The 25,879-nt window shown below is 42.1% G+C and overlaps 1 protein-coding gene across 2 annotated transcripts in view; it reads right to left on the reverse strand.

Moving 5' to 3' along the window:
• RAP1A (RAP1A, member of RAS oncogene family) overlaps positions 1 to 25,879 on the reverse strand; it is a 53,527-nt gene that overhangs the window by 7,113 nt on the left and 20,535 nt on the right. For both annotated transcript variants that reach the window (XM_073667194.1, XM_073667193.1), the window contains 6 exons: positions 14,446 to 14,535; positions 8,124 to 8,192; positions 6,923 to 6,979; positions 5,568 to 5,708; positions 3,781 to 3,924; positions 1,262 to 1,380 (listed from right to left, as the gene is read on the reverse strand). In XM_073667194.1, the coding sequence (XP_073523295.1) occupies positions 1,291 to 1,380; positions 3,781 to 3,924; positions 5,568 to 5,708; positions 6,923 to 6,979; positions 8,124 to 8,192; positions 14,446 to 14,502 (558 nt within the window). In that variant the 5' untranslated portion in view covers positions 14,503 to 14,535 and the 3' untranslated portion in view covers positions 1,262 to 1,290. The remainder of the gene's footprint in view (positions 1 to 1,261; positions 1,381 to 3,780; positions 3,925 to 5,567; positions 5,709 to 6,922; positions 6,980 to 8,123; positions 8,193 to 14,445; positions 14,536 to 25,879) is intronic.

The following is a 25,879-nucleotide window of genomic DNA, read 5'->3' on the forward strand; positions in this document are numbered from 1 at the left end:
GAGGCATACAGGGAGGACATTTTGCAACAGTCTATAACCTGTATGCCCATATTAATAGTTTAGTTTAGATCAAAGGTGGTGACAGATTCCCTTTAACACTTTCACCATGGCTTTCATTTATATCCCATGCCATGTAGCTGTGCAAGTGAGCTCTGGCCTCCACCGACTACTAATCATGCCTGTAGAGGTTTGTCGTGTTAAACAGCGAGAATAGTGCTGCACGCTGTGCTTTTCTTGCTGTAGAAAGCGACTGAAATATTTGATACATGAGGGTAGCTCCGTGTACATGAGTGAACAGAGACGTGCCTCAATATGGGTATTCCCATCTCCAAGATCCTATCCCAATATATAGTAGGTATAATAATATTAGAAAATACCTCCAATTAGATATGTTTTACAGTTTTTTTGATTGACTATGTCTCTTTCCTCATGTGCAGGCATTGCAGGACCTTGGGTGTCCATGGTTACGTCCACTAATAAAGTGACAGTTAGCTAGCTGCTAGTGGTTGTAACCATGGATACCTAAGGTCCTGCAATGCCTGCACATAAGGTAAGTGGTATAGCGAACCAAAAATACTATATTACATTTCTAATAGGAGGTATTTGCTAATATTATTACTATTACACCTACTACATATTGGGATAGGATCTTGGAGATGGGAATACCCCTTTAAAGGGAATGTGTCATCAGAAAATTATCTATTGTTTAAAAATCAATTTTTTCGGTTTCATTTTTCCCATATCACAATCTAGATTTAAAAAGAGATTTCTTATTTTGTTTTTAGACCTTAACTTCAGGAAACCCCAATTGCACATAGGGTGGGGTTCTGACCAAGGTGGTCATCTTTATTTTGTATTGAAGCAGCTAAGGAGCCTGTCCAATGGTCATTGTGACGGGAGGGGGAGCAGGTCAGCTGTGACCTCGCCTATTCTGATTGGTGGATCCGGTGTTATCAGCTGTTAATAACATGGAGCCCTCCTTACAACTGTTCCTGAAAGAACAGGAAGTAGGAGTCTAAAATAGACCTAGTGGTCAGTGGGGAAATTCAATATTTCTAATTTTGCGTTTTAAAGGTGAAATTTACAAAAAAAAATAAATTTTAAAATATACATATAAACCACATAGACCTGATTACACAATAGGTAATTTTCTGATGATCGCTTCCCTTAAAGAAAAGTCTGTCCTCAAGTTAGAAAGAGGCTCTTACCACAAGGCGTTCGCAGATAATTAAAGAGAAAAGTAAATCCATAGACAGCTCACCTGGCTCAGACCTGCTGCTGGACACATATCTAGAGCAGCAGACACGATGATTTCTTTTTAGGTTTTTTCTTTTCCACTGGTGTTTTCCTATTTATCTGTCTGACCAAGTCATAAAAGATCTGAAACAGAAGATGACACTTTATCAACAAGGACAACACAATCTGAATATTAGTTTTAGGCAGTTCTGTCCCAGGTTTCACAATAGAAACGGCATACTTTATTAAATAGATCTTCTACCCTGTGGGGCTGGTGTTCTAATTGTTAAAAGTAAAGAATGGCCGTATAGACCTTAGATTAAAATGAGTATTTTATATATTCCAGCTTCTCATAAAATGCTCATTTTAATATTAAGCAGAGACATTTTCAAAAATGTGTCAGAATGGCTCAATAATCACATTTTTCAAAGTAAGTGTAGCAGCCTCATCAGGTCCAAGGGATCCATTTAATAATTTATACGATTTCTGGTGTGAAATCTGAGATGTCCACAAAGACCCACAAGGTGATCAGTCTTGCCAACGTTGGAATAAGAGCGGATCTGCAGTAGCCATGGAGGGGCCACTAAGCTGCACAGAGCTGTGATGTGCCACTCCAGAGCCGGTTTACATCCGGCCTCTGCTGGAGATGCTATAAGCGGATTGGAGGGTGGAGGGAGGAAGGGCAGGCTTTGAACCCCCTTAATATAATAATGTCAGTAGTAGACAATACTTTCATTGTGAAGATCAAAAGACTGCAGAATGCAAATAAGCAGATATCAAGAAACACATGACCCTCACATACATAGAAGATTAGCATTATTGTGAATTCTCTCTGTGCAGTAATGTTTGATAGAAAACTGCAAAGATAAAAGTAGTAAAATAATGATGAACACAAAGTAATTGTATAAAGTTGAAAAATCTAAAGCAACAAATCTACAGTTGACGACTTTAAGTTCACTGGTTGCTGCAATCAGATTTGCCTCCACCCAAGGAAACTCCCAAGTGAGTTTATGTAATTGCCGAGTGCATCTATGGGTCAGCCTTCCCTTGAAGCAAACATTGCAATGACTTTAAAGGAGAGAAAAAACCCTATCATACACCAATGTGAAAAATAATCAACATATGAGCAGCAACAGAAAAAAAAAATGCAGAGTACATGTGTCTTTTTAATCTTTTTTTTCCTTTCAGGCTTTGAAAGCTGTGAAGCTGCTAACAGTGACCTGACCACCCTTCTGCCAACTCCCCCGCCTTTCACCATCTATATATAAAAAAGCTGAAGAATATTAAACCCAAAAAACAATTGTGGGGTTGAATATATGGCAAAAAAACAACAACTCTGCTATTGAGACATTCACTGCCTGGTAAAAGGGACATTGTATTTATAAATGTAGCACTTGCTTTCTCCTGTGTCCACATAATACAGACACTTTCACAGCACTCCCCTAGATAAAGGACTTGTACCATTCAGCTGCTACACATTGTCTAACATTTGTGGAGACTGGTTGAAAATGTCAAGTTGCCTAATTTTGCATTTAAGAAGCAAATGAAGGCAATGTACACCCTTGCACAACATTTCTATTGTGGAAATAAATGATGATCAGAGACTATAGACTTCAATGTGATCTAATAGACCCTGTGCTATTTTAGCATGTAGGAGTGGCATGTGTGAAAATGAAAACCACCATAGCTAATGGGTGTGGGCTGAACAAGCCATTTTACCCCACTGCACCATAAACATGCAATTTTCACTTGCCTAAGGGCTCATGCAGACGTCCGTGGATCTCTGCCCGATCATGGACTGTGCACAGGTCTCCTAACCCCAGTGTGATAGCCAAACAATTATATGAAGCCGTCACGCTCCAGTTGGGAGACCCACAGCTAGTCTGAGCTTTGACCGGTTTGCACAGACATCTGAATGAGCCCTAGGTGTGAATGTTTATCTCCATCGAGACAGGGACAAAAAGCTGCTGCCAGACAACCCTGCCCATGGCTTCTCTCCAGCGGAAACTAAGGTACACACGTTGAAATGCAACATGTCCATTTCTCAACACGTCCCGACATTTGCCTTGGGTGGACAATCCTAAGGACCAGGGGGGAATCATTACAAGTGGAAGAAAGGTAAATCCAGCAGCTGAATAGGAAAGGGCTCTTTACAGTTAAGGCTTTCCACAGTCTGACTGCTCTATCACAAGAGGTAGTGATGGCAGACACTAGAACAGCTTTTAATAAAGGGCTGGATGATTTCCTCAGTATACATTACATTGTGAGTTATAGTTAAAATTAGTGACAAAAAATACAATTGGGGGAGGAAGGTTGAACTTGATGGACCTAGGTCTATCTTCATCATATGTAACTATGATTGGACAAAAACCTTAACTGACCCTGTCGAAATCAGGTTTGGCGGAAATGCCTTGAATGACCCTGGTCTATAATTCCTACTGCCTCTTCCACACCAGATAATATTCAGGAATCGCAGTTATTTGGTCACTGAGAAATAGTCATTACTATACAAGACTTTCCATATTAAATGAAAGCGTTACTCACCTCATTTACGTTGATTTTAGACTTTGCAGAAGATTCTAAAAAGGCACAGTTATTCCACTGTCTGGCTAAATTTTGTCCCTGCTCTTTGCCAACTACCCGCTCATCTTCCAAATCACATTTATTTCCCACTAATATCATGGGAACCTGGAATATGGAGAAAAAGATATGTATTAGTTGGGAGAAAAGAGGACAGAAACATACTAGAACTTATTTCCTGAAGATTCCAAGCCACAACCTTTCACAGTAAAACAGTGTTTGTAATGAGGGAGCCAGTGCTGATTTTTAATTTTACCCATCACTAAGTCATGGATTATATTATGAAATGTGTTTATTTTTTTTTTTAATATTTTGAAAATAACATGAATGAATGAAGACATGCACGATAATTTCCATGTCCTGACTGCACACATTGTAAGTAAATTAGCCAACTTCTCTAAAAAAGTGAATAAAAAAAAAAAAAAGAAGACAACTCCAGGCAGCAAGTTCCCAACCTCCCCAGTAAAGCTCGGCCACAATCCCCAGCACAGAATGGTTCAGATCCAACCCACAAGATGCTGCAATAACTAAGGAGATGCTGCGAGTTACAGATAAGAGCCGGCTGCAGCTTCATAGTGTACTGCTGAGCACAACAATACAATTACTCATATCATTTGGAAGAGACAACAGCTCCACATCCTATTATAATGCACCCATATATCAGCATTACATGTAAAATAGGGAGACCCAGAGTCTATGTTGCTAAAAGGTTTTAGCTTTTATTAAAGCATATAATTAAAAGTACAAAAATATAATACATATGATTATATTTACAAAAAGATATAATGGGGTACATTTAAAAATCAGGGCGTAGATCCCAAGGCGTTTAGGTCGAGGGTTGGGTCAGGATACAATTAAGTTGGTAATATCAAACAGACCTAGGTTTATATTACATATGCTCAAATATAGCCATATAAAACAAAAAATGTTATATATAACTACTCATGAAAAAATTAATTATGAAAAGTCAAAAATCAATAGAAAAACGTTGCCCATGAATTTGGACACGTACACATGTGAAGTGGCATATAATAAAATATGTTAATCATGAGTATTGTCCATAGTCATCCCTCGAAAGGCCTATAATTAGGTAGGGTATGCTTGACAGAATATTCATAAAAGGTATTTACCCATTGTATCAGTCCGGCCTGGGCTGTGATCGGTAGGGATCACAGCCAAGGCACGGGCAGGACTGTTACTGTGGGTAAATACCTTTTATGAATATTCTTTTGTCAAGCATACAGTGTCTAATTATAGGCCTTTCAATCTGCAGACTTTTGTCTTAAGCCTGGAAACCCCTTTAAGTTGCCTTTGATTCTCCGACTAAATTCTTTTTAAAAGTAGTTTTCTCAGCTTCTTGCTTGGTCGGAGCGGTGCATTCCTGCTGATCTGACACAATTCAGACCAGTAGTATAATTGAGTCGCTGGCCCGATCTGTGCGCTCTATGATGCACTCAGTGCAGTACTTACAAGCTCTATTGAAGATTGTAAGCACTGCAAGTTTGGCCACTGCAGCTAGATTGCAGGTGGCCGATAACCTAGGTATGGAACAATAAAATGTAAAACCCCCTCCTTTCTTCTGAACTAAGAGGATGTTTAACAAAAATTGTAAAATCTGTTTTTTACAGACACTTTGCACTTTACCCATACAAGAACAAGGGAATAACCCTATAATGCCATCTGTGCAAAGGAACAATGGTTTCTTGATGCATAACTAGCACATTAGTCATTAAAACCCATTTCGGACTTACATCTTCTGTGTCTTTAACTCGCAAAATCTGCTCCCTCAAGTCTTGCAAGTCGTTAAACGTGGACTGTGCTGTGATAGAGTATACTAGTGCAAATCCCTGACCATTCTTCATATACAAATCTCTCATAGCCGTGAACTGTTCCTAAAACAACGACAAAAAAAAAAAATCATGTTAAATAAGACAAGCATCTTCACATGCTATTTTATATTAGAAAAATGGTGAAAACACCTAGTGCTTCAGATCATCTAGTTCAATTTAAGTTTTGACTGCGGATTAATGTTACACTTGCTATCATCTCTGGACTGCAGGTGGCGACGGTGACTATGGGAAGGTGATGTGAATACCTGCGGCAGAATTTTCTATAGATGAAGATCTGCATATCTATAAGGTTGGTTCTGCAGCATGTAAATAGATTTTTACAAACCCTATTCAAATTTACGTGTAAAAAAACCTGCAACAAAACTTAAAATATATAAATTAGAGTGGTATTTTATTTGCCCCTTTGCTGGGCATCATGTGTGTAAGTGTGATGAAGGTAGTACCATACTCACTGCTGCCGTCTTCTCCCAGGTTCAGCGGCACTGCGGACCGTTCCGGCAGCACATCTGTAACCTGCTGGATCACTGTGTGGAGCAGTGGTTACTCCATGTCTATGAGCCACAGAACGAGGTACTCTAGCCTCACTCTACATTGAAAAAAGTGACCTCCGCTCTACACAGCAAACACCGATTCAGCAGGATACAAATGCAGTCACGTGGTACAGGAACGGAGCTGAAACCGGGAGAAGATGGCGACCGGTGAGTATACTACCTTCCCGACACACATGATACTTAAAGGGAAAAAATACTAGAGTGGCATTTTATAGGGGTCCATCAACAAGTTCTTGCTACCCCTTCTGAGAGCAACATGATGTAGGGGCAGAGACCCAGGTTCCAGTGATGTGTCGCTTACTGGGCCACTTGCTGTAGTTTTGACAAAAGCCCCGTTTTATCTGCTGCAGATCTAGCAGTTCTGTGAATGCTGAGCTCTATATAAACTTGCCCACACCACTGATTGGGAGCTTTCTGATAACACTGTGCATAGGCAGGAAGCTGCCAATCAGTGGTGAGGGCAGGGTTAAACAGATCTCATGAATATCGATGAAATAAGGATTTTAATCCAAACTACAGAAAAAAGCCTTGTTAGTGATACATCATTGGAATCATGGTCTTTGTGCTCATCTCCAATTAGGTGACAAAAACCTGGTGAGCTTCCCTAAAAGGGTGAATATAGCCTAATTATCAATGTATTTGTTATGCAAATATCAAAATTAAAAGCAATTGTAAAATAAACGTGTAACATTACAAGTCACTTACAGTTCCGGCTGTATCGAGAATTTCAAGCATACATTGCTGTCCTTCTACCTCCACTTGCTAAGAGTAAAACATAAAAGTTATTTACCACTATGAAACATACACGTTATCATACACTCTGAGAAACACCCGCTAACTTGTTTCAATTGGCATCTTAAGGTCTTACTTTAATAGGGATGTTATTAAAAATGGATTCGGAGATTCTCGTGTCAAAACAAAGTGGGCCTGATTTTTCCACCTTCTTACATAGACCTATATAGTTCCATTGCAATTCATAATCCACCCACCCATAATCCACCCATTATATATGGTCATGTTGCTCTATGAAATGTAACATCAATACCTTTACTGATGCAATCCGTTGCTCCGCAAAAAATATTGCTATTTATATTCAAATGAGAATTAAGAGCTTTGGGCATAGTCAAAGCACTTCCAAAGCCGCTGCCTCCCTTGTTCTATCCCTACCCAGATCCACCTTCCTCTGCTTGCCTGACAGATGTGCGATGTCAGTCACACAGAGGATGGTGGGGTGGGTAGGGAATACAGCCATGGAGGCACAGGCCTGAAAAGGGCCTTGACACACCCACATCACTAAAGCCTCATTTATGTATTAATTAAATCAGCGATTTTACAGTTAAAGAGCAACAGATTGCATGACCATATAAACAGTAGAGGTGCATCATTCACACAGACTCCCGTTAACCAATGACAAAACTGCAGCAGTTAAAGGGAACCTGGTAGCTGATACATGCTGCCCAGACCACGGCAGCATGTATCAGTCACTGGCTGTAGTACCCCAGCCATGTAGGTTTGTCTCTGAAATGCTGCAGAGGCTTGTCAGTCACTGTCAGCGGGCGGGGAGAAGCCGCCAGGGACCCGCCTGTATGACTAGTCAATAGCACGGCTCGGTGCCCGGCAGCTATTAAAAGTGTTTTTCTCTGAAACGCTGTAGCAATTTAGAGACAAACATACATCGCTGGGTTACTACAACCAGTGGCTGATACATGATGCCCATGGTCTGAGCAACATGTATCAGCTGCCAGGCTCCCTTTAAAGGCAGCTCTGTTTGGCCTTACCCTAATGGTAAGTGGGTGTAACTGGTACCCAATAGTATAACAGTTTTATTCTGCTCGGACTATCCTTCTGACATTCTCATGGTGCTCACACAAACATTTGATCTAAGTTGTATCAATTCTGAGTTTACCTTTCTGTAGGAATCTTCTATGGTGGGGTCATATTTTTCCACAAAAATTCCTTGCACGAACTGCACGGTCTACAAAAAATAAGTAAAACAATGGTACAAAACTGGTAAATAAATGAAAAAAATACACCAATTTTTCTTCTACACATCGAGGGCAAGTCAAGAGACCACCGTATACATTACACACTTGTCCTTTCCTGGGTTTGGATATCCATCTGATGTATGTACCTTTATTCCTTTGCTTTTTTCACATTTACAGAGCACCTCTAACAAGCAGAGGATCTTTCAGGGGCAAATATGTTATGCTAATTACACCAGTAACATATTAGGCAAGCTCATCCATATGCAGATTCAAAAAAAAAAAAAAAAAGAAAAAAAAAAAAGACTGTTGTCCAGTTTCTTAGGCAAGGAGCGCACCCACTTACAAACTGCAAGTGCTGCTTTGAAGATGGCTGGATAGGACAAGCAGCTTCTGCTTGAGGCATGGGAGAGCGTGCAGTGGTGCCACTGGTTTAAAGGGAGCCTGTCACTAAGTTTTTCCCATATAATGTAGGCCAGCACCAGTCCACCCTCTGTGACAGCATTCTAGAATGCTGTATTTATGTCCCCAATGCGCTCTCCATAAAAAAAAAAATACACTGCTCAAAAAATAAAGGGAACACTCAAATAACACATCCTAGATCTGAATGACTGAAATATTCTCATTGAATACTTTGTTCTGTACAAAGTTGAATGTGCTGACAACAAAAATCACACAAAAATCATCAATGGAAATCAAATTTATTAACCAATGGAGGCCTGGATTTGGAGTCACCCCCAAAATTAAAGTGGAAAAACACACTACAGGCTGATCCAACTTTGATGTAATGTCCTTAAAACAAGTCAAAATGAGGCTCAGTATTGTGTGTGACCTCCACGTGTCTGTATGACCTCCCTACAACGCCTGGTCATGCTTCTGATGAGGTTGCGGATGGTCTCCTGTGGGATCTCCTCCCAGACCTGGAATAAAGCATCCGCCAACTCCTGGACAGTCTGTGGTGCAACGTGACGTTGGTGGATGGAGCGAGACATGATGTCCCAGATGTGCTCAATGGGATTCAGGTCTGGGGAACGGGCGGGCCAGTCCATCGCTTCAATGCCTTCATCTTGCAGTAACTGCTGACACACTCCAGCCACATGAGGTCTGGCATTGTCCTGCATTAGGAGGAACCTAGGGCCAACCGCACCAGCATATGGTCTCACAAGGGGTCTGAGGATCTCATCTCTGTACCTAGTGGCAGTCAGGCTACCTCTGGCGAGCACATGGATGGCTGTGCGGCCCTCCAAAGAAATGCCACCCCACACCATTACTGACCCACTGACAAACCGGTCATGCTGAAGGATGTTGCAGGCAGTAGATTGCTCTCCACGGCGTCTCCAGACTCTGTCACGTCTGTCACATGTGCTCAGTTGTGAACCTGCTTTCATCTGTGAAGAGCATAGGGCGCCAGTGGCTACTGCCAATCCTGGTGTTCTGTAGCAAATGCCAAGCGTCCTGAACGGTGTTGGGCTGTGAGCACCACCCCCATCGGTGGACGTCGGGCCCTCATACCTCCCTCATGGAGTCGGTTTCTAACAGTTTGTGCAGACACATGCACATTTGTGGCATGCTGGAGGTCATTTTGCAGGGCTCTGGCAGTGCTCCTCCTGTTCCTCCTTGCACAAAGGCGAAGGTAGCGGTCCTGCTGCTGGGCTGTTGCCCTCCTACGGCCCCCTCCACATCTCCTGGTGTACTGGCCTGTCTCCTGGCAGCGCCTCCAGCCTCTGGACACTATGCTGACAGACACAGCAAACCTTCTTGCCACAGCTCGCATTGATGTGCCATCCTGAATAAGCTGCACTACCTGAGCAACATCTGTGGGTTGTAGAGTCCGTCTCATGCTATCACGAGTGTGAAAGCACAACCAACATTCAAAGTGACCAAAACATCAGCCAGAAAGCATTGGTACGGAGATGTGGTCTGTGGTCCCCACCTGCAGAACCACTATTGAGGGTGTCTTGATAATTGCCAATAATTTCCATCTATTGTCTATTCCATTTGCACAACAGCATGTGAAATTGATTGTCAATCAGTGTTGCATCCTAAGTGGACAGCTTGATTTCACAGAAGTTTGATCTACTTGGAGTGTAGCTTTTAATATTCTGATCTACGGGGAGGGGCGGTCCGGTCCAATGTCGCTGTTCTTGATCTGGCGCCTCCACTCTTCTAGCTTCGTGTGGATGAAACGTTAGACATCATCCACACTGTTCACGGCATCGCGCTCCTGCAGAAGCGCACTTCTCTCTGCCTTATTGAGGACAGAGACAAGTACTGTAATGCGCTTGCACGGGGAAAGGCCAAAGAGCGCTGGAGCATGCACACTACACTACTTTGCTCTGCTCTAAGCAGGACAGAGAAGTTCAACTTTGCAAGAGGGTGATGCCGGAGACACTGTGTGGACGATGTAAAACGCATCATCCACACGAAGCAAGAACAGACGAGGTGCCAGATGAAGACCAGCGACACTCATCAGATCGGACCCTCCATAGGTGAGTATAATAAAAGCAATTTTTTGTTTTATGGAAAGCGCATTGGGGGCATACATACAGCATTCTAGAATGCTGTCTCATAGGACTTACAGGTGTTGGTCCTACTTTATATGGGAAAAACCTGGTGATAGGTTCCCTTTAAAAATTGTCAATCATGAGGAGTGCAAAGCTTTCAGAAAGCATGAAGTCAGGAGGCTGGGGAGTGTGGGGCGAGCTGATGAAGATAGAGGAAAAACAACCTATTAAAGGAGAATTTATGTTCAGAAAACGAGATTAGGTTTATATATACACACACAGCTGTATATATTTTGAATGTGTGAAAAATGATAAGAAGCAGAAGTTATTGAAATGAGAGCAATCACAATAAGCTGATGGCAGGAGCAGGTTACCAACCCAAACAACTCACAGAAGCTGGCACACAATGCTTGCTCTATAACATCTACACTTAGCTCAGGTGTAAGCACTATAGCAAAGTGGAAGAACATGTTCCATCACCTGATGCAAGCAAGCAGCGAGTATATAGCCGCCCATCTGTACAAGCTGCACAGAAATAACCTTTAATCCCACATAATGTTTGATGAACTTGTCCAAACAGAAGCACAGAAGACGATAATGCTCCTCTACTGCCTCGTTTGTTCTGATCATTCTCAGGTTTCACATATTAATAGGAAGGTATCATGTACTTGGGTCTCATTACCTCTCTGGGGAGGCCATACTGGAGGCACTTCATTCCTTAATCATGCCTGAAAGGGCCTCAAATGTAACTGTGTGTCACGTGTGTACATGAACAACATAAATGGCCATTATATGACATGTGTTCTGCTTTTCCACCAGTTTTCCCCTCTAACCACTACAAACCTCAGAAGTTTGTGCATTCTAGTCTCCTTCCAGCTTCTCCTCACTCCCCCACAGCCTTCTATAGGCAGCAGCTGTAATATGATCCCTCAGTGAAGAGAAAAAGTGGGACTGTAGTTCCAGGAGAACTAGCAGCAAATGGTCTACATCTAGTTAGGTCTCTTGAAAGAAGGGGAAGAAAATACAAAAAAAAAGCGCAAAAACTAAGCATTGCCCTGTCTTTAAGTGGTCAAAATTTGAGCAGTATGTGTGTGTGGGGGATAGGGTAGACTGATACGTTTGAAAGAGGCATTTTTCTGTAATAAGATAAATTACAACATTTCTTAACTTGTCACTTGTACTGTTGAATTATTAGAGGAGGAGGAGGGGAAAAAAACAACAAAAAAAACAGGCAAATTTATATTGCAATATTTAGAAAAAAATTGCATTTCAGAGCCATTTGGAATTATACATAGATATTGTCACTTATACTAGCATATAGAAAAAAGTGGTTATTTTTGGTATTATCTATGTATATACATCTACACACACATACAGGGCTGTGGAGTCTGAATAAAATGGACAGACTCAAAAAATATAATAAATTGGTACAGTAGTACAATGCAGAATGTGCTGTAAATGTTTTCAGAAGAATTTGGGAAAGTTAGGAAATGTCCTATAAATTTCTGTTCTATTCCAGATCTAGGCTTTTAGCTGAGATGAATCTGTGCTGTACTTGTTATGGTTTATTTCTTTTCTAATTAAATACAGCAATGTAAGAAAATGTCACTGAAAACTAGGGGGCTCGCCATCAAACAAGGGTAACTAGGAATGGGTTAAAGGGACTATCAGCACAGAATGACTGTTCAAACTAAGTCCTGCCGCGAAGCGGTGCTTCACGGCGTACCCAATGATTTAACTGCACCTTCCCACCACCCACTTATTTGATTTACAGCTCTGGCTTCATAAAGCCAGAGAAGGGAAGAGATCCAGAAAAAATAAGCAGGTGGGAATGTATATTTAAATGAATTCCACATCGTGAAGCACCAAGCGTCTATACTTGGTTTGAACAGTCATTCTGTGCTGACAGGTTCCCTTTAGACACTTGTTTTTTTTATAGTAAACTAAAAGTTAAATATGAAAGTTTGTGCCTGCGGGATCAGACTACACAAGTCTTGTTTGCAGTATGTTGCCATGGAGACATGCATTTCTACGTGATACAAAATGGTAGGATACCCTTAAAGAGTAACCATCATTTTAAGTTTAGAAATCAATAATACACATGAAAATAAGAAACTTTGTAATATATCTCATTAGGGAAATTTGCTTATTTCTCCGCCAGGACTCATGAATTCAGATTTTTGAAAATAAATTCTGTATTCAGTGAAATAGGAGATGACAGTTACTACTGATAATATTCTGAGAAGAACAGAGGAGCTAGAGCCAGAGATCATTCCTTCTACATAGAGTATTATAAAAACCAACTGCCATTTCCTACCTCAGTAATCTAATATTCTGTCTTCACTGTGTTTATTTCTGTTAATGTTGATGATTATGGCTTACAGCCAATGAAAACACAAGTCATTATCTCAGTAAATTAGAATACTTTATAACAGCTTGAAAAAGGTTTTCAAAATCCGAAATGTTGGTCTACTGAAATGTATGCTCAGTAAATGCACTCAATACTTGGTTGTGGCTTCTTTTGCATCAATTACTGCATCAATGGGCCTGGCATGGAGGCGATCAGCTTGTGGCACTGCTGAGGTGTTATGGAAGCCAGGTTGCTTTGATAGCAGCCTTCAGCTCATCTGCATTGTTGGGTCTGGTGTCTCTCATCTTCCTCATGACAATACCCCATAGATTCTCTATGGGGTTAAGGTCAGGCGAGTTTGCTGGCCAATCAAGCACAGGGATACTGTTGTTTTTAAACCAGGTATTGGTACTTTTGGCAGCGTGGACAGGTGCCAAGTCCTGCTGGAGAATGACATTTCCATCTCCAAAAAGCTTGTCGGCAGAGGGACGCATGAAGTGCTCTAACATTCCCTGGTAGACGGCTGCGCTGACTTTGATAATACACAGTGGCCCTAGACAAGCAGATGACATGGCTCCCCAGACCATCATGAGTGGTTTGACACTAGGAATGTGACACTTGTAGCCCATGTCCTGGATACATCTGTGTGTGATGGCTCTTGAAGCAATGACTCCAGCAGCGGTCCACTCCTTGTGAATCTCCCCCAAATTTTTGAATGGCCTTTTCATAACAATCCTTTCAAGGCTGCGGTTATCCCGGTTGCTTGTGCAGCTTTTTTTACCACACTTTTTCCTTCCACTCAACTTTCCATTAATATGTTTGGATATGGCACTCTGAACAGCCAGCTTCTTTAGCAATGACCTTTTGTGACTTACCCTCCTTGTGGAGTGTCAATGACTGCCTTCTGGACATATGTGAAGTCCACAAACTTCCCCATGATTGTGGAGCCTACTGAAACAGACTAAGGGACCTTTTAACCGCTTAGGAAGCCTTTGCACATGTTTTTTGTTAATTATTCGAATTTACTGAGATAATGACTTATGTTTTCATTGGCTGTAAGCCATAAATCATCAACATTAACAGAAATAAACACTTGAAATAGATCACTCTGTTTGAAATGTCTCTATATAATATATGAGTTTCACTTTTTATATTGAAGAACTGAAATAAACTAACTTTTTGATGATATTCTAATTTAGTGAGAAGCACTTGTATATGGATGACATCCTGCAGCTAGTGTCTGATACATGCTGCTTGTGGATCAGGCAGCATCTAGCAGCTGTCAAGTTCTTCATAAAGAGAACAGGTCGCGTTGTACATGCAGTCTGATCCGTGGACAGCATGGTATAAATAGAAGCGGAGCAGAATGTTATGAATCTGGACTTTTCTTACCAATGCAGATTTCCCGACTCCTCCAGAACCAAGGACCACGAGCTTGTACTCGCGCATTATGGTTTTTGGTTTGTCAAATACTGATGAAAACTGTAAAGATGAAACAAAAAAAATAAAATAAGTACAAACTAAAACCATGTACCGTACATAAACAGTTTCTCTCTTTTTCCACACAAATTTTCAACTTAAAAAGTTCATAAAACGCTTCTGGAAAAGCACCGGAGAGCATCTGTACAGCTAATGGCTGCTGATGTGTCTGATGTGGTAGAAAATAAAAAGAATAAACAGGACAGAAAAGATGTAGAAATAAAACTTAATACCAATGCAGGTAATGTGCCTTCACACACCGTATAGTTATGTTCAGTTAGACATAGCTGAAAAATCCATATAAAAAAAAGAAACACTTCTAAAAGAACTGTGGTTTTCAGCAAGTTTTTTATGCCTTTGATTAATACAGGCTGTGCAGCAATAGTGGGGTTTCTGAGCCAAAAAAAGCACATCAATCTGAAAAAAGTGACAAGAGCACAATAAGTGCGATTTCCCAGTCAAATGGAAGCTTGCTGGAAGTGAATTTGTAGTCTTAATGTGGAGGATTTCAGAGGGCCACTGTTACAGCATTATTTGCCACCTTTCAACAGAGAATGCTGCAACAGTCAATTGGGTTTTCAGAAACACAAAATAAAAACTTAGTTACAGATTTTTTTTTAACTTCTAAAATGCAGCATATTCCATGTATGGGAGGAAAAAAATGCGGATTAGGCTAAGGCCGCACTATCAGTATTTGGTCAGTATTTTTCTCAGTATTTGTAAGCCAAAACCAGGAGAGGAACAATCAGAGGAAAAGTATAATAGAAACACGTCACCACTTCAGTATTTATCACCTGCTCCTGGTTTTGGCTTACAAATACTGAGGGAAAATACTGACCAAATACTGAACGTGTGAATGTGGGCTTAAAAAGGGACATTGACAGCTGATCCATGCGATCCAATCCACAGGTAACCTGCATCAGAGACCAGCTGTATGATTTCAACCAGGTATGTTTGACTCAAACATCAAAGTCAAAAACATACTTTAACCCCTTCATCCCGGGGCCATTTTTCATTTTTTGCTCCCCTTCTTCCCAGAGCCATAACTTTTTTATTTTTTGGTCCATATGGCCATGTGAGGGCTTATTTTTTGCGAGACGAGTTGTACTTTTGAATTACACCATTGGTTTTATCATATCGTGTACTGGAAAACGGGAAAAAAAAATTACAAGTGCGGTGAAATTTCAAAAAAAAAAAAGTGCAATTCCAGTTTGTTTGTTTTTTTACCATGTTCATTAAATGCTAAATTTGACCAGGCTTTATGATTCTCCAGGTCATTACGAGTTCGTAGATACCAAACATGTATAGGTTTCTTTATTTAAGTGAGAATTTTTTTTTTTGCCATTTTCCAAGACTTGTAGCGTCTCCATTTTTGGGGCACATGTTGTTAAGGGGTTGAAGGGAATTATTATTATTATTAATAATTTATATAGCGCCATTGATTCCATGGCGCTGTACATAAGGGGGTTACATACAAAATAAGAATATCACTACAGTAAACAAACTAACAAAGATAGACTGGTACGGGGGGGGAGAGGACCCTGCCCTTGCGGGCTTACATTCTACAGGAGTGGGGAGGAGACAGTAGGTTGGGGGTTGCAGTAGCTTCGGTGTTGTTGAGGAGGCAGCGGGGTCATTGCAGGCTGTAGGCTTTCTTGAAGAGATGGGTTTTCAGGTTCCGTCTGAAGGATCCAGGTGTGGTGGATAATCGGACGTGTTGAGGCACAGAATTCCATAGGATGGGGGATATTCGGTAGAAATCTTGGAGGCGATTGCGTGAGGAACGGATAAGTGTGGAGGAGAGAAGGAGGTCGTGGGAGGACCGGAGGTTACATGAGGGAATATATCGGGAGATTATTTCAGAGATGTACGGAGGAGAGAGGTTATGGATGGCTTTGTAGGTCAGTGTTAGTAGTTTGAACTGGATACGCTGGGCAATTGGGAGCCAGTGAAGCGATTTGCAAAGGGGGGTAGCAGAGGAGTAGCGAGGCGAGAGATGAACAAGTCGTGCAGCAGAGTTGAGGATGGACTGGAGAGGTGCGAGAGTGTTAGCAGGGAGGCCACAGAGGAGGATGTTGCAATAGTCGAGGCAGGAGATGATGAGGGCATGCACAAGCAGTTTAGTAGAGTTAGTGTTGAGGAAAGGGCGGATTCTGGAAATGTTTTTGATCTGGAGGCGACAGGAGGTGGCGAGAGCTTGGGTGTGGGGTTTGAAGGACAGGGCAGAGTCAAGGGTTACTCCGAGGCAGAGGATTGTCGGTACAGCGGAAAGAGTGATGTCGTTTATTGTGATAGATAGATCAGGTGGGGAAGATATGCGAGATGGGGGAAAGATAATGAGTTCAGTTTTGTCCACATTGAGCTTGAGGTAGCGGGAGGAGAAGAAGGAGGATATGGCTGATAGACATGCTGGGATTATGGACAGCAGAGAGGTGACGTCTGGGCCAGAGAGGTAGATCTGGGTGTCATCAGCGTACAGATGGTACTGGAAGCCATAGGATTTTATGAGCTGTCCCAGGCCAAGGGTATAGATTGAGAAGAGTAGAGGTCCTAGGACAGAGCCTTGAGGGACTCCAATAGAGAGGGGGATGGGTTAGGAGGTGAAGTGGGAGTGGGAGACGCTAAATGTGCGGTTAGAAAGGTATGAGGAAATCCAGGATAGAGCAAGGTCTTTGACGCCAAAGGAGGAGAGGATCTGCAGTAGGAGGCAGTGGTCAACTGTATCGAAAGCAGAAGACAGGTCAAGTAGAAGGAGTACAGAGAATTGTCTGTTAGCTTCGGCTGTAAGTAGGTCATTGGTGATTTTGGTAAGGGCAGTTTCAGTGAAATGGTGGGGACGGAAGCAGGATTGACGAAGAGAGAGTTAGATGAAAAATGGGAGGAAAATTCAGCGTGAACATGTTGCTCAAGATGTTTGGAGGAAAATGGGAGAGGAGATATAGGACAATAGCTGGACAGGGCAGTAGGAACGAGGAATGTCTTTATGAGGATGGGTGTGATTGTGGCATGTTTGAAGGCAGCAGGGAAAGTACCAGAGGATAGTGATAGGTTGAAGAGATGGGTTAGGGAGGAGGTGGGATGGGATGGGGTCGAGTGCACATGTGGTGAGGTGTGATTTGGAGAGGAGACGAGTAAGTTCTCTTTCGGTGATGTTGGGAAGGGAGGTTATAGGGGTGGGGAAGTGGTGTGGAAGACAGAGGGGTTGTGGTAGTCGGACGGTAAAGACTTGCCGCGTTTGGTCAATCTTGTTTTTGAAGCGTGTTGCAAACTCCCTCCTCAGCAGAGATGATGGAGGTTGGAGGGGGCAGTGGAGGGCAGAGGAGAGAGTTGAAAGTGTTGAATAGTTGTTTGGGGTTGTAGGATAGGGAAGATATGAGGGTTGTGAAGTAGGCCTGTTTAACAGAGCTGAGTGCTGATTTGAATGCGAGCTTTGCTTGTTTGAATGCAGTGAAGTCATCTTGAGTATGTGTTTTCTTCCAGCGCCGCTCCGCAACCCTGGACTCTTGTCGAAGCTGTTTAGTGAGGTTGTGGTGCCAGGGTTGCCTGTTGACTCGTCGCGCTCTGCCATGCAGAAGAGGGGCGACCGAGTCAATAGCTGATGCGAGAGTGGCATTGTAGAAAACAGTGGTGCTGTCTGTGTCATGGAGTGAGGATATGGATGTCAGTGGTAGAACAGAGTCAGAGAGTGTGTCAGTGTCTAGATGTGCAAGGTTTCTGCGGGGGTGTGCTGGTTGCTGGACATGGGAGACAGGTGAGGAGGACAGGGATGAGAATGTGAGTAGGTGGTGGTCAGATAGGGGTAGGGGGGAGGTTGTGAGGTGAGACAGGGAGCAGAGTTGGGTGAAGATGAGGTCTAGTGTGTGTCCGTCTGTGTGGGTGGCCGAGGAGGACCACTGAGTAAGTCCAAAGGATGAATTAAGAGACAAGAGTTTTGATGCTGCTGACTGGCGAGTGTCAGTGGGGATGTTGAAATCACCCATGATGATTGTGGGAATGTCAGCCGAGAGAAAGTGAAGAAGCCAGGTGGAGAATTGGTCGATAAAGGCAGTGATCGGGCCTGGGGGTTGGTATGACAGCCACTTGGAGGTTGGAGGGAGAGTAAATGCGGACAGAGTGGACTTCAAAAGAAGGGAGGGAAGAGGAGGAGTAGGGCTAAAGGTGCAGTTGTTAGAGAGGAGAAAACCCACTCCTCCACCATGTCTGTTTCCAGGGCGAGGAGTGTGGGTGAAGTGGAGGCGAAGTGGAGGCCACCGTAACACAGCGCAGCAGGGGAGGCAGTGTCAGTGGGTGTTAGCCATGTCTCTGTGATGGCCAGGAAGGAGAGATGACGAGAGGTAAAGAGGTCGTGGACAAAATTGAGCTTGTTGCAGACAGAGCGTGCATTCCACAGTGCTCCAGAGAGAGGGAGCAGCGGGGTGGGCGTCAGGGGGGCAGGTTTTGCGCAAGAGAGGTTGTGGTAGTTTGCAGCTGGTTTGATGCGACGGGTGGGAGAATTGGTGGAAGGTGCAAGCTGTGGGGGTCCAGGATTGGGAGATATGTCACCAGCAGTGAGGAGAAGCAGAGAGAGGGACAGCAGGTGGGAGAAAGAGAGTGTCTGGCTTGTTTTATGCTTTGGGAGGATTGATTTGAGGTTGAGGAGCAGGTCTGTAGATGAGGTTAGGTGGGGAGGAAGGAGAGCTGATGATTTGGTTAGGGGGTGCTGGGGTGTGGGGATAGCGAAGGAGAGTGAGGATTAGAGGGGCAAAAACAGTAAGGGCATATGTGAGCATGATGAAAGGGTAAGGGAGAATGAGAAAGAATCTAAGTACAAGTAGTAAATAGTTATTTGTACCTTCTGTCATCAAGTTTATGCTATGTAATCTGAGAGCAGCGTGATGTAGAGATAGAGACACATATTCCAAAAAATGTGGTAGCTGGAATCAAAGACATGTTTTTCCCTCAAAATTTGGGTGGAAAATAGGAGTGCATCTTATAGTCTGAATGCCTTATAGATCTCAATCTATGCATAAGTCACTGAAGGCAGCCATCTTCCTGAAGCCCACCTCTGGGAAATCAATGCACTCCGCTCTGCCTCGCCTACAGCCCTCCTGCCAGCCCAGGACCCGCAGCCCCTCCACCCAACCCAGGACATCGTCCCACTTCTGCCACTGGCTTCCTGCAGCAGGGACCCTGCTCCACCATCCCCTAGATAAGCTGCCGTAAATTCAGACTATAAAACAGAGCCCTATTTTTTAAAAAATCTTTTCTCCTATTTTCCTCCCCAAAATTTTGGGGTGCGTCTTACAGTCCGAAAAATATGCTGTGTGTCACTAACTGGGCTGCTTAGTGCAGGTTTGACAAAATCATTATACTATCAACAGGAGATTAACCTCTACACCACCTTGGGTTTTTCCATTTTTTGTTCCCCTTCTTCCCAGAGCCACAACTTTTTTATTTTTCAGTCAATATGGCCGTGTGGGGGCCGAGTTGTACTTTTGAACGACTCCATTGGTTTTCATGGTGCATACCATATCATGTACTGGAAAACGGGAAAAGAGATTCCAAGTGCAGTTCCACAATTTTACAATTTTTTTTTACCATGTTCACTAAATGCTAAAACAGACCTGTCATCAGGATTCTCCAGGTCATTATGAGTTACCAAACATGTATAGGTTCTCTCTTATTTAAGTGATAAAAATTCCCCTTCCCCCACCCACCCGAGACCCGTAGTGTCTTCATGTTTCGGGATCTGGGGCTGTGTGAGGGCTTATTTTTTTATGTTTTTATGGATAGTATTTTGGGATACATATGATGTTTTAATCGCCTGTTATTGCAATGTTACGGTGACCAAAAAACTAAATTCTGGAGTTTTGATTTCTTTTCTCTCGTCACGCCGTTTACCGATCGGATTAGTCCTTTTTATATATTGATATATCGGGCGATTCTGAAAGCAGCAATGTCAAACAAGTATTTTTTTTATATAGTTTTATTTTGAATGGGGCAATTTGAAGTTTTAGATTTTAACTTTTTTTCTAATAAATTTTTTTTTTGCTTCAAATCTTCTTAGGAGACTTGAAGCTGCGATCATCTGATCGCCTGTGTTACACATAGCAGGTTTCACCCGCTGAGCGGCGCCTATAGCAGATCGGCTATGACACCCATAGGGGTCTTCGGCGGACCCCGAGTTGTCATGCCAACCCATCGGCGACACGCATCCATGTGTCCACATCCACTTTGGACGTGCCTATACGTGAAGGGGTTAAACCTGCTGACATGTAGTCCTCCATGATCCCATCCCCAACACGGATTGGCACCTTGTTGTGAGTAGAAAGCTGCCAATCAAAGCTATGAGTGGGAGAGAACTGCTGGATCTGCATCAGATAAAACAGTGATTTTATCAAAATAAAAGCATGCAGTCCAGTAAGTGACACATCGCTGGAATCAGGGTCTCTGTCCCTACATCATGCTGCACTCATGTGGAGTAGAAATAACCTGGTAACAGATGTGCAGCTTGGCACCAGTGGCTTTCAAAGTATGTTTTTCTCTAAAACATAGCAACATTTCAGAGTCACGCATACATGGCTCAAAGCATACCACTGGTGTATTATAATACATGCTGCTCGTGTATCAGGCAACATGTATCCGCTAAAACCTTAAAAAATAAATAAAAATTGAGCCTTTGAGCCAGAGAATATGTTGTATAAGTGCAATGCATAGGTGTGCATTCACACTGTGCCCGTTTAACAAGCAGAACCCAAAAAAAAAACAAAATGAGCAAATACCCTGTAGTCAGTGAATCAATAGTAACATCACATGTAAATAACATAGGATACTTAGTTAACTTTTTTTTTAAATCAAAACAATGTAAAAAACCATCCCACCATGACAACTTTTTATCTATGGTTCAACATGTATCCACTGTCAGGTTCCCTTTAAATGTGTAACCAAAAATTACACCGCCATTCCTAAACATGCATGAAATTCTAAGAATTGTTGGGAAGAACCAATAGCCACAAAATAAAGGGGGTTGGGAGTTAATAGAGGCTTGAATTGCGCAAATCTATATATTGTAATGTTTGGTTCCATTTTGAAGTTTACACAAGGTAACCCCAGTTACTATGATACAAGACAGTACAAACTACCCGTGGAGAAATAAATAAGCTGCACGTAATAAAAAGCTCCTATGTATATATATGGCTTTTAGGGATTTCTCAGAGGACTTGTCTCCTCTTTGCCAAGTTCCAACATACTGTTGTTCCAAGTAATTCCTCTATGGCCGGGCTCTGCAGAATTATGCCTTTTTATGGCAATCTCCCTCCTTATAACATCTGAGATCCTTACTCTCCCCTCCTGCTCCTCCCTGACAAATAAGGAGAATGACAAAGCCAGCAATAAACATCTTTGTTCCCATGTTTATTCTGCCTCCTTAATTCTATCAATCACGCTGAGGGATTTCAATTTCACTAGTAGTAATGGAATTGCCTCACCCCTCCATAGCTGCAGTAAATCAGGATTAATCATGGGCACAGGAAAAACTGAGGAGAATGACATCTACAATAGCTACAAATCTATCATGTCAGAGGTGGTTTTAGAAGGCAATAATGGGAATCTGTCACCACATTTGACCTAAACTATTAATATTGGCATACCGGTTATAGAATACTGGGAAAAAAAAGTCCCACCTGTATGCCTCATATCAGATGTCTGTTGCTGAGAAATCATCTTTTATCACTTTATGTAAATCACCTCTTTCAGGCTCTAAGGAGGACGCTTCCTGGAAGATTACACTGGTAACTCCCCTTTATGTATAATAAGCTCTGGAGACAGAGTTATGGCCGCTCTCTGCTCTCCTGATCTCACTGCAGAGCTGTGTGTGATTATACCTGACACATCTGCAGCTTCCTCTCAGTGCTCCAGCTCACAGTCAGACAGGGTTACACTATTGTTGCAATACAGCAGAGCTCAGAGAATTCAAAAATATGTTTTTGGTTCATTTCACTAGTTCTGTGTTCGTTACTTGCCTCACACTGGTAACTCCCCCTTCATGAACAATAAGCTCTGGAGGCAGAGTTATCTTCCAGGCAATGTCCTCCCCCATAGCCCGGAAGTGATCTTGTACATATAAGAAGAACGTGGATTTCTCTGGAATAAGACATTGGATCACAGATATCAAGGTGTCATTTTATTCCGCTTCCTAAGACCTACATGCCCATATAGGTGGCTTAGGAGAGTTGAATCTACTGACAAATTCCCTCTAAAGGGATATTCCCGGGGAAAAGGGGTGCCTGGAAACATCCCTGTGCAGAAAGTAAACTGAAAAAGATATGGGGGTCATATAATGATACCCAACTAGCAGAAATGAAAACTCAAGGTTTGAAGCCAGGTGCAAAAAGCAGAGCGACGATTCTTGTGACGCTACCAAGTCCACAGTAAATGAGGCATAAAAGCACTGCAGCCACCAAGTATGCTAAAGAAGGCAGCAGGAATTGGCTACAGAAAAGGTGGCCCCAAATACATATATAAGAATTCCACAGCCACTCTTATAGTCAAATGTAGCCCCAAGGGTTGTCACTTTGCAGGGACTTCTAGGTTCTAGGAGAATTGGTAATCTGTGATCCATTCATAAGAACAATCTGTCACTGTTCACATCTAGAGCATTGTTCTCGTTCCTGAGCACTCCTACACTACATTTTCCAACACATGGTGCAGGCACAAAGGACAAACCATTACTGTGTCTGCAATCCAACAATACTCGCCTCTATCCAAACTACCTAATAAGCCCTAGCTTAACCCCTTCAGGAACGGGCAATTTTTATTTTTTTCCTAGAGCCATAACGTTTTTTTTATTTATCGACAGTCGTATGAGGGCTTTTTTTTTTACAGGACGAGTTGTAATTATGAATGACACCATTTATTTTACCATAAAATGTACTGGAAAACGAAAAAATAAAAAATGCTTACTGGAATAAAAAATACAATAGTGCCATTGTTTTTTTTTTGTTTACCTGACAATTGTTTCTCTATAATGGTACTGAACTGAAGAAACAAACGGATAGTTTTGTTTTTTATTATTTCAGACATTAAAACAATTCAAAACTAGTTAAAAAAAACTAAATAAAAGTTTTTATCCCCATTTCCCAAGACTTGCAACTTTACTTTTCAGCAGTAGAACTGTGTGAGGATTTTTATGCATGTGACAGGCTGGCATTTTTTTACTGATCCAATTTTGGGGTACATACAATGTGTTGACCACTTTTTATTGTATTTTTTGTTAAATGTACAGCAACCAGAAAAAGGCAATTCTGAAATTTAGGTGTTTTTTTTGCTTGTTTGCAGTGTTCACTGTGTGAGTTAATTACTTCCATGTTTTCATCTACACTGTGTGCACAATGATTACACGGGTATTTTGACCATATCGCTTTTATGCAGATTTTCCAACTCCAAGCCGTATAAGGATCTCAGCACCCTTTATCAAGGAGTGCGGAATTACGCAGCTTGTTTTCCTCATGCAAAGTGGGCCAAAAAAGAAACGTAACTGACTCTGAAAAGTCAAAAATTCTTACAGGTCTTCTAAAAGGATGCAGCTCCTGAAATTGTTAAGATATTGGGGCGTGATCACAGAACCATCAAATGCCTTGTTACATATAGTCGCAACCGGGTTGCAAAAATCGTGCTAAGAAAAAAAGATGCACTAAGTGTCAAAGATTTGAGAAGAATCAAACGTGAAGTGATGAGGAATCAATTATCCTCCAGTGCGGTCATATCCCAGAACTACAACCTCCCTGAGTACCCAGAAGTACAAGGAGTTCAGTGCTCAGAGACATGGCTAAAACCCGACCACCACTGAACAAGACAGTAGCTGAAACGTCAAGACGGGGACAAGAAATATCTGAAGACAGATTTTTCAAAGGTTTTATGGACTGATGAGATGAGTGTCCAAGAGCAAAAAGGAATCCCGGCAATCACTTGTGGTGAATTAATCTTGTTTATTTCCACATCTCAAAACGTTTCAGCTCATCCAGAGCCTTTGTCAATTGTACTGACAAAGGCTCTGGATGAGCTGAAACGTTTTGAGATGTGGAAATAAATGAGATTAATTCACCACATGTGAGTGCCGAGATTCATTTTTGCTCTTGGACACATCATTTCTCCTCAAGCACCACGAAAGGTTTACAGAGTATAGACTCAATTTGGACATTATATTGATGAGATGAGAGTGACTTGACAGACCAGATGGATGGACCTGTGGCTGGATCAATAATGGGCACAGACCTTTACTTAGACACCAGGTGGGGTACTGCTATGGGCGGATATTATTAAAGATTAGCTACTTGGACCTTTTCAGGTTGAAGATGGATTTGAAGTCAACTCTCAACTCTACTACCAGTTTTTAGAAGACACCTTCTTCAATCAGTGGTACAGGAAAAAGTCTGAATCTTTCAAGAAAACAATGATGTTTATGTAGGACAATGCTCCATGACATGCATCGAAGTCTCCACTGCTTGGCTGCCAATAAAGGCCTTAAAGATGAAAGAATAACGATATTACCCCTTACTCAGCAGACCTAAACCCTATGGAAAACTTGTGGGGCCTTCTTAAACAGGAGATTTACAATAAAAGAAACCAGTACGCCTTTCTAAACAGTGTCTGGGAGTGGTTGGTGGTGCCCAAAGGTTGATAGTCAACAGACTAAGAAACTGACAGAGTCCATGGCTATGTTATTGAAAAGACAGGCAGCTACATTGGTCACTAGTGTGATCTAATAAATATATAAAAATATATACATACACACATTTCTTGAAATGGATTTTGTAAATCTTGAGTTGTTTGATTATTCTCACTTTATCAGATGAAAATAAACAGTTGAGATGGGAAAATTAATGTTTTTCATTTTAGTTACATACTCTGCACACAGATATTCTGCCGAGGGATTAAGACACAAGGATTGAAATGTTTTACATAGTGCTCTATTCTACACCTACAGAAAAACATTCAATTGTTTGGATATGGTTTATCGGTGTCTGTTGAAATACTCAGAGCTCCAGACAGCAACCAACATGGCTGGAAATGTGACCAAAGTCTTTCAACAGACTGAATTTGCTACTGCAGCTGCTGCTTCCTACACGGTTAATATCAGGCAGTAGTTAGGATACACAGAAGAGCGGCAGCAGCGCTGCGATAACAGCTCTGAGGGAAGACGAAGGCACACAGTCCCCAGTGGTGGGAGAACCACGCAGGGCGCTACTAGTCTGTATAGTGCTGCTGTCCAGTTTCAAGTGTCCAGGAGAATAAAAATGTATAATAAAACCCTATTCAAAAAATACGCTCTATGGCTTTTTTGATGTGACACTGTTGAGGGGGAAAACAT

Source organism: Phyllobates terribilis, unplaced genomic scaffold, assembly GCF_046119375.1.
Source record: "Phyllobates terribilis strain yellow unplaced genomic scaffold, ASM4611937v1 Scaffold_2__4_contigs__length_985480577, whole genome shotgun sequence".
Lineage (NCBI taxonomy): Eukaryota > Metazoa > Chordata > Amphibia > Anura > Dendrobatidae > Phyllobates > Phyllobates terribilis.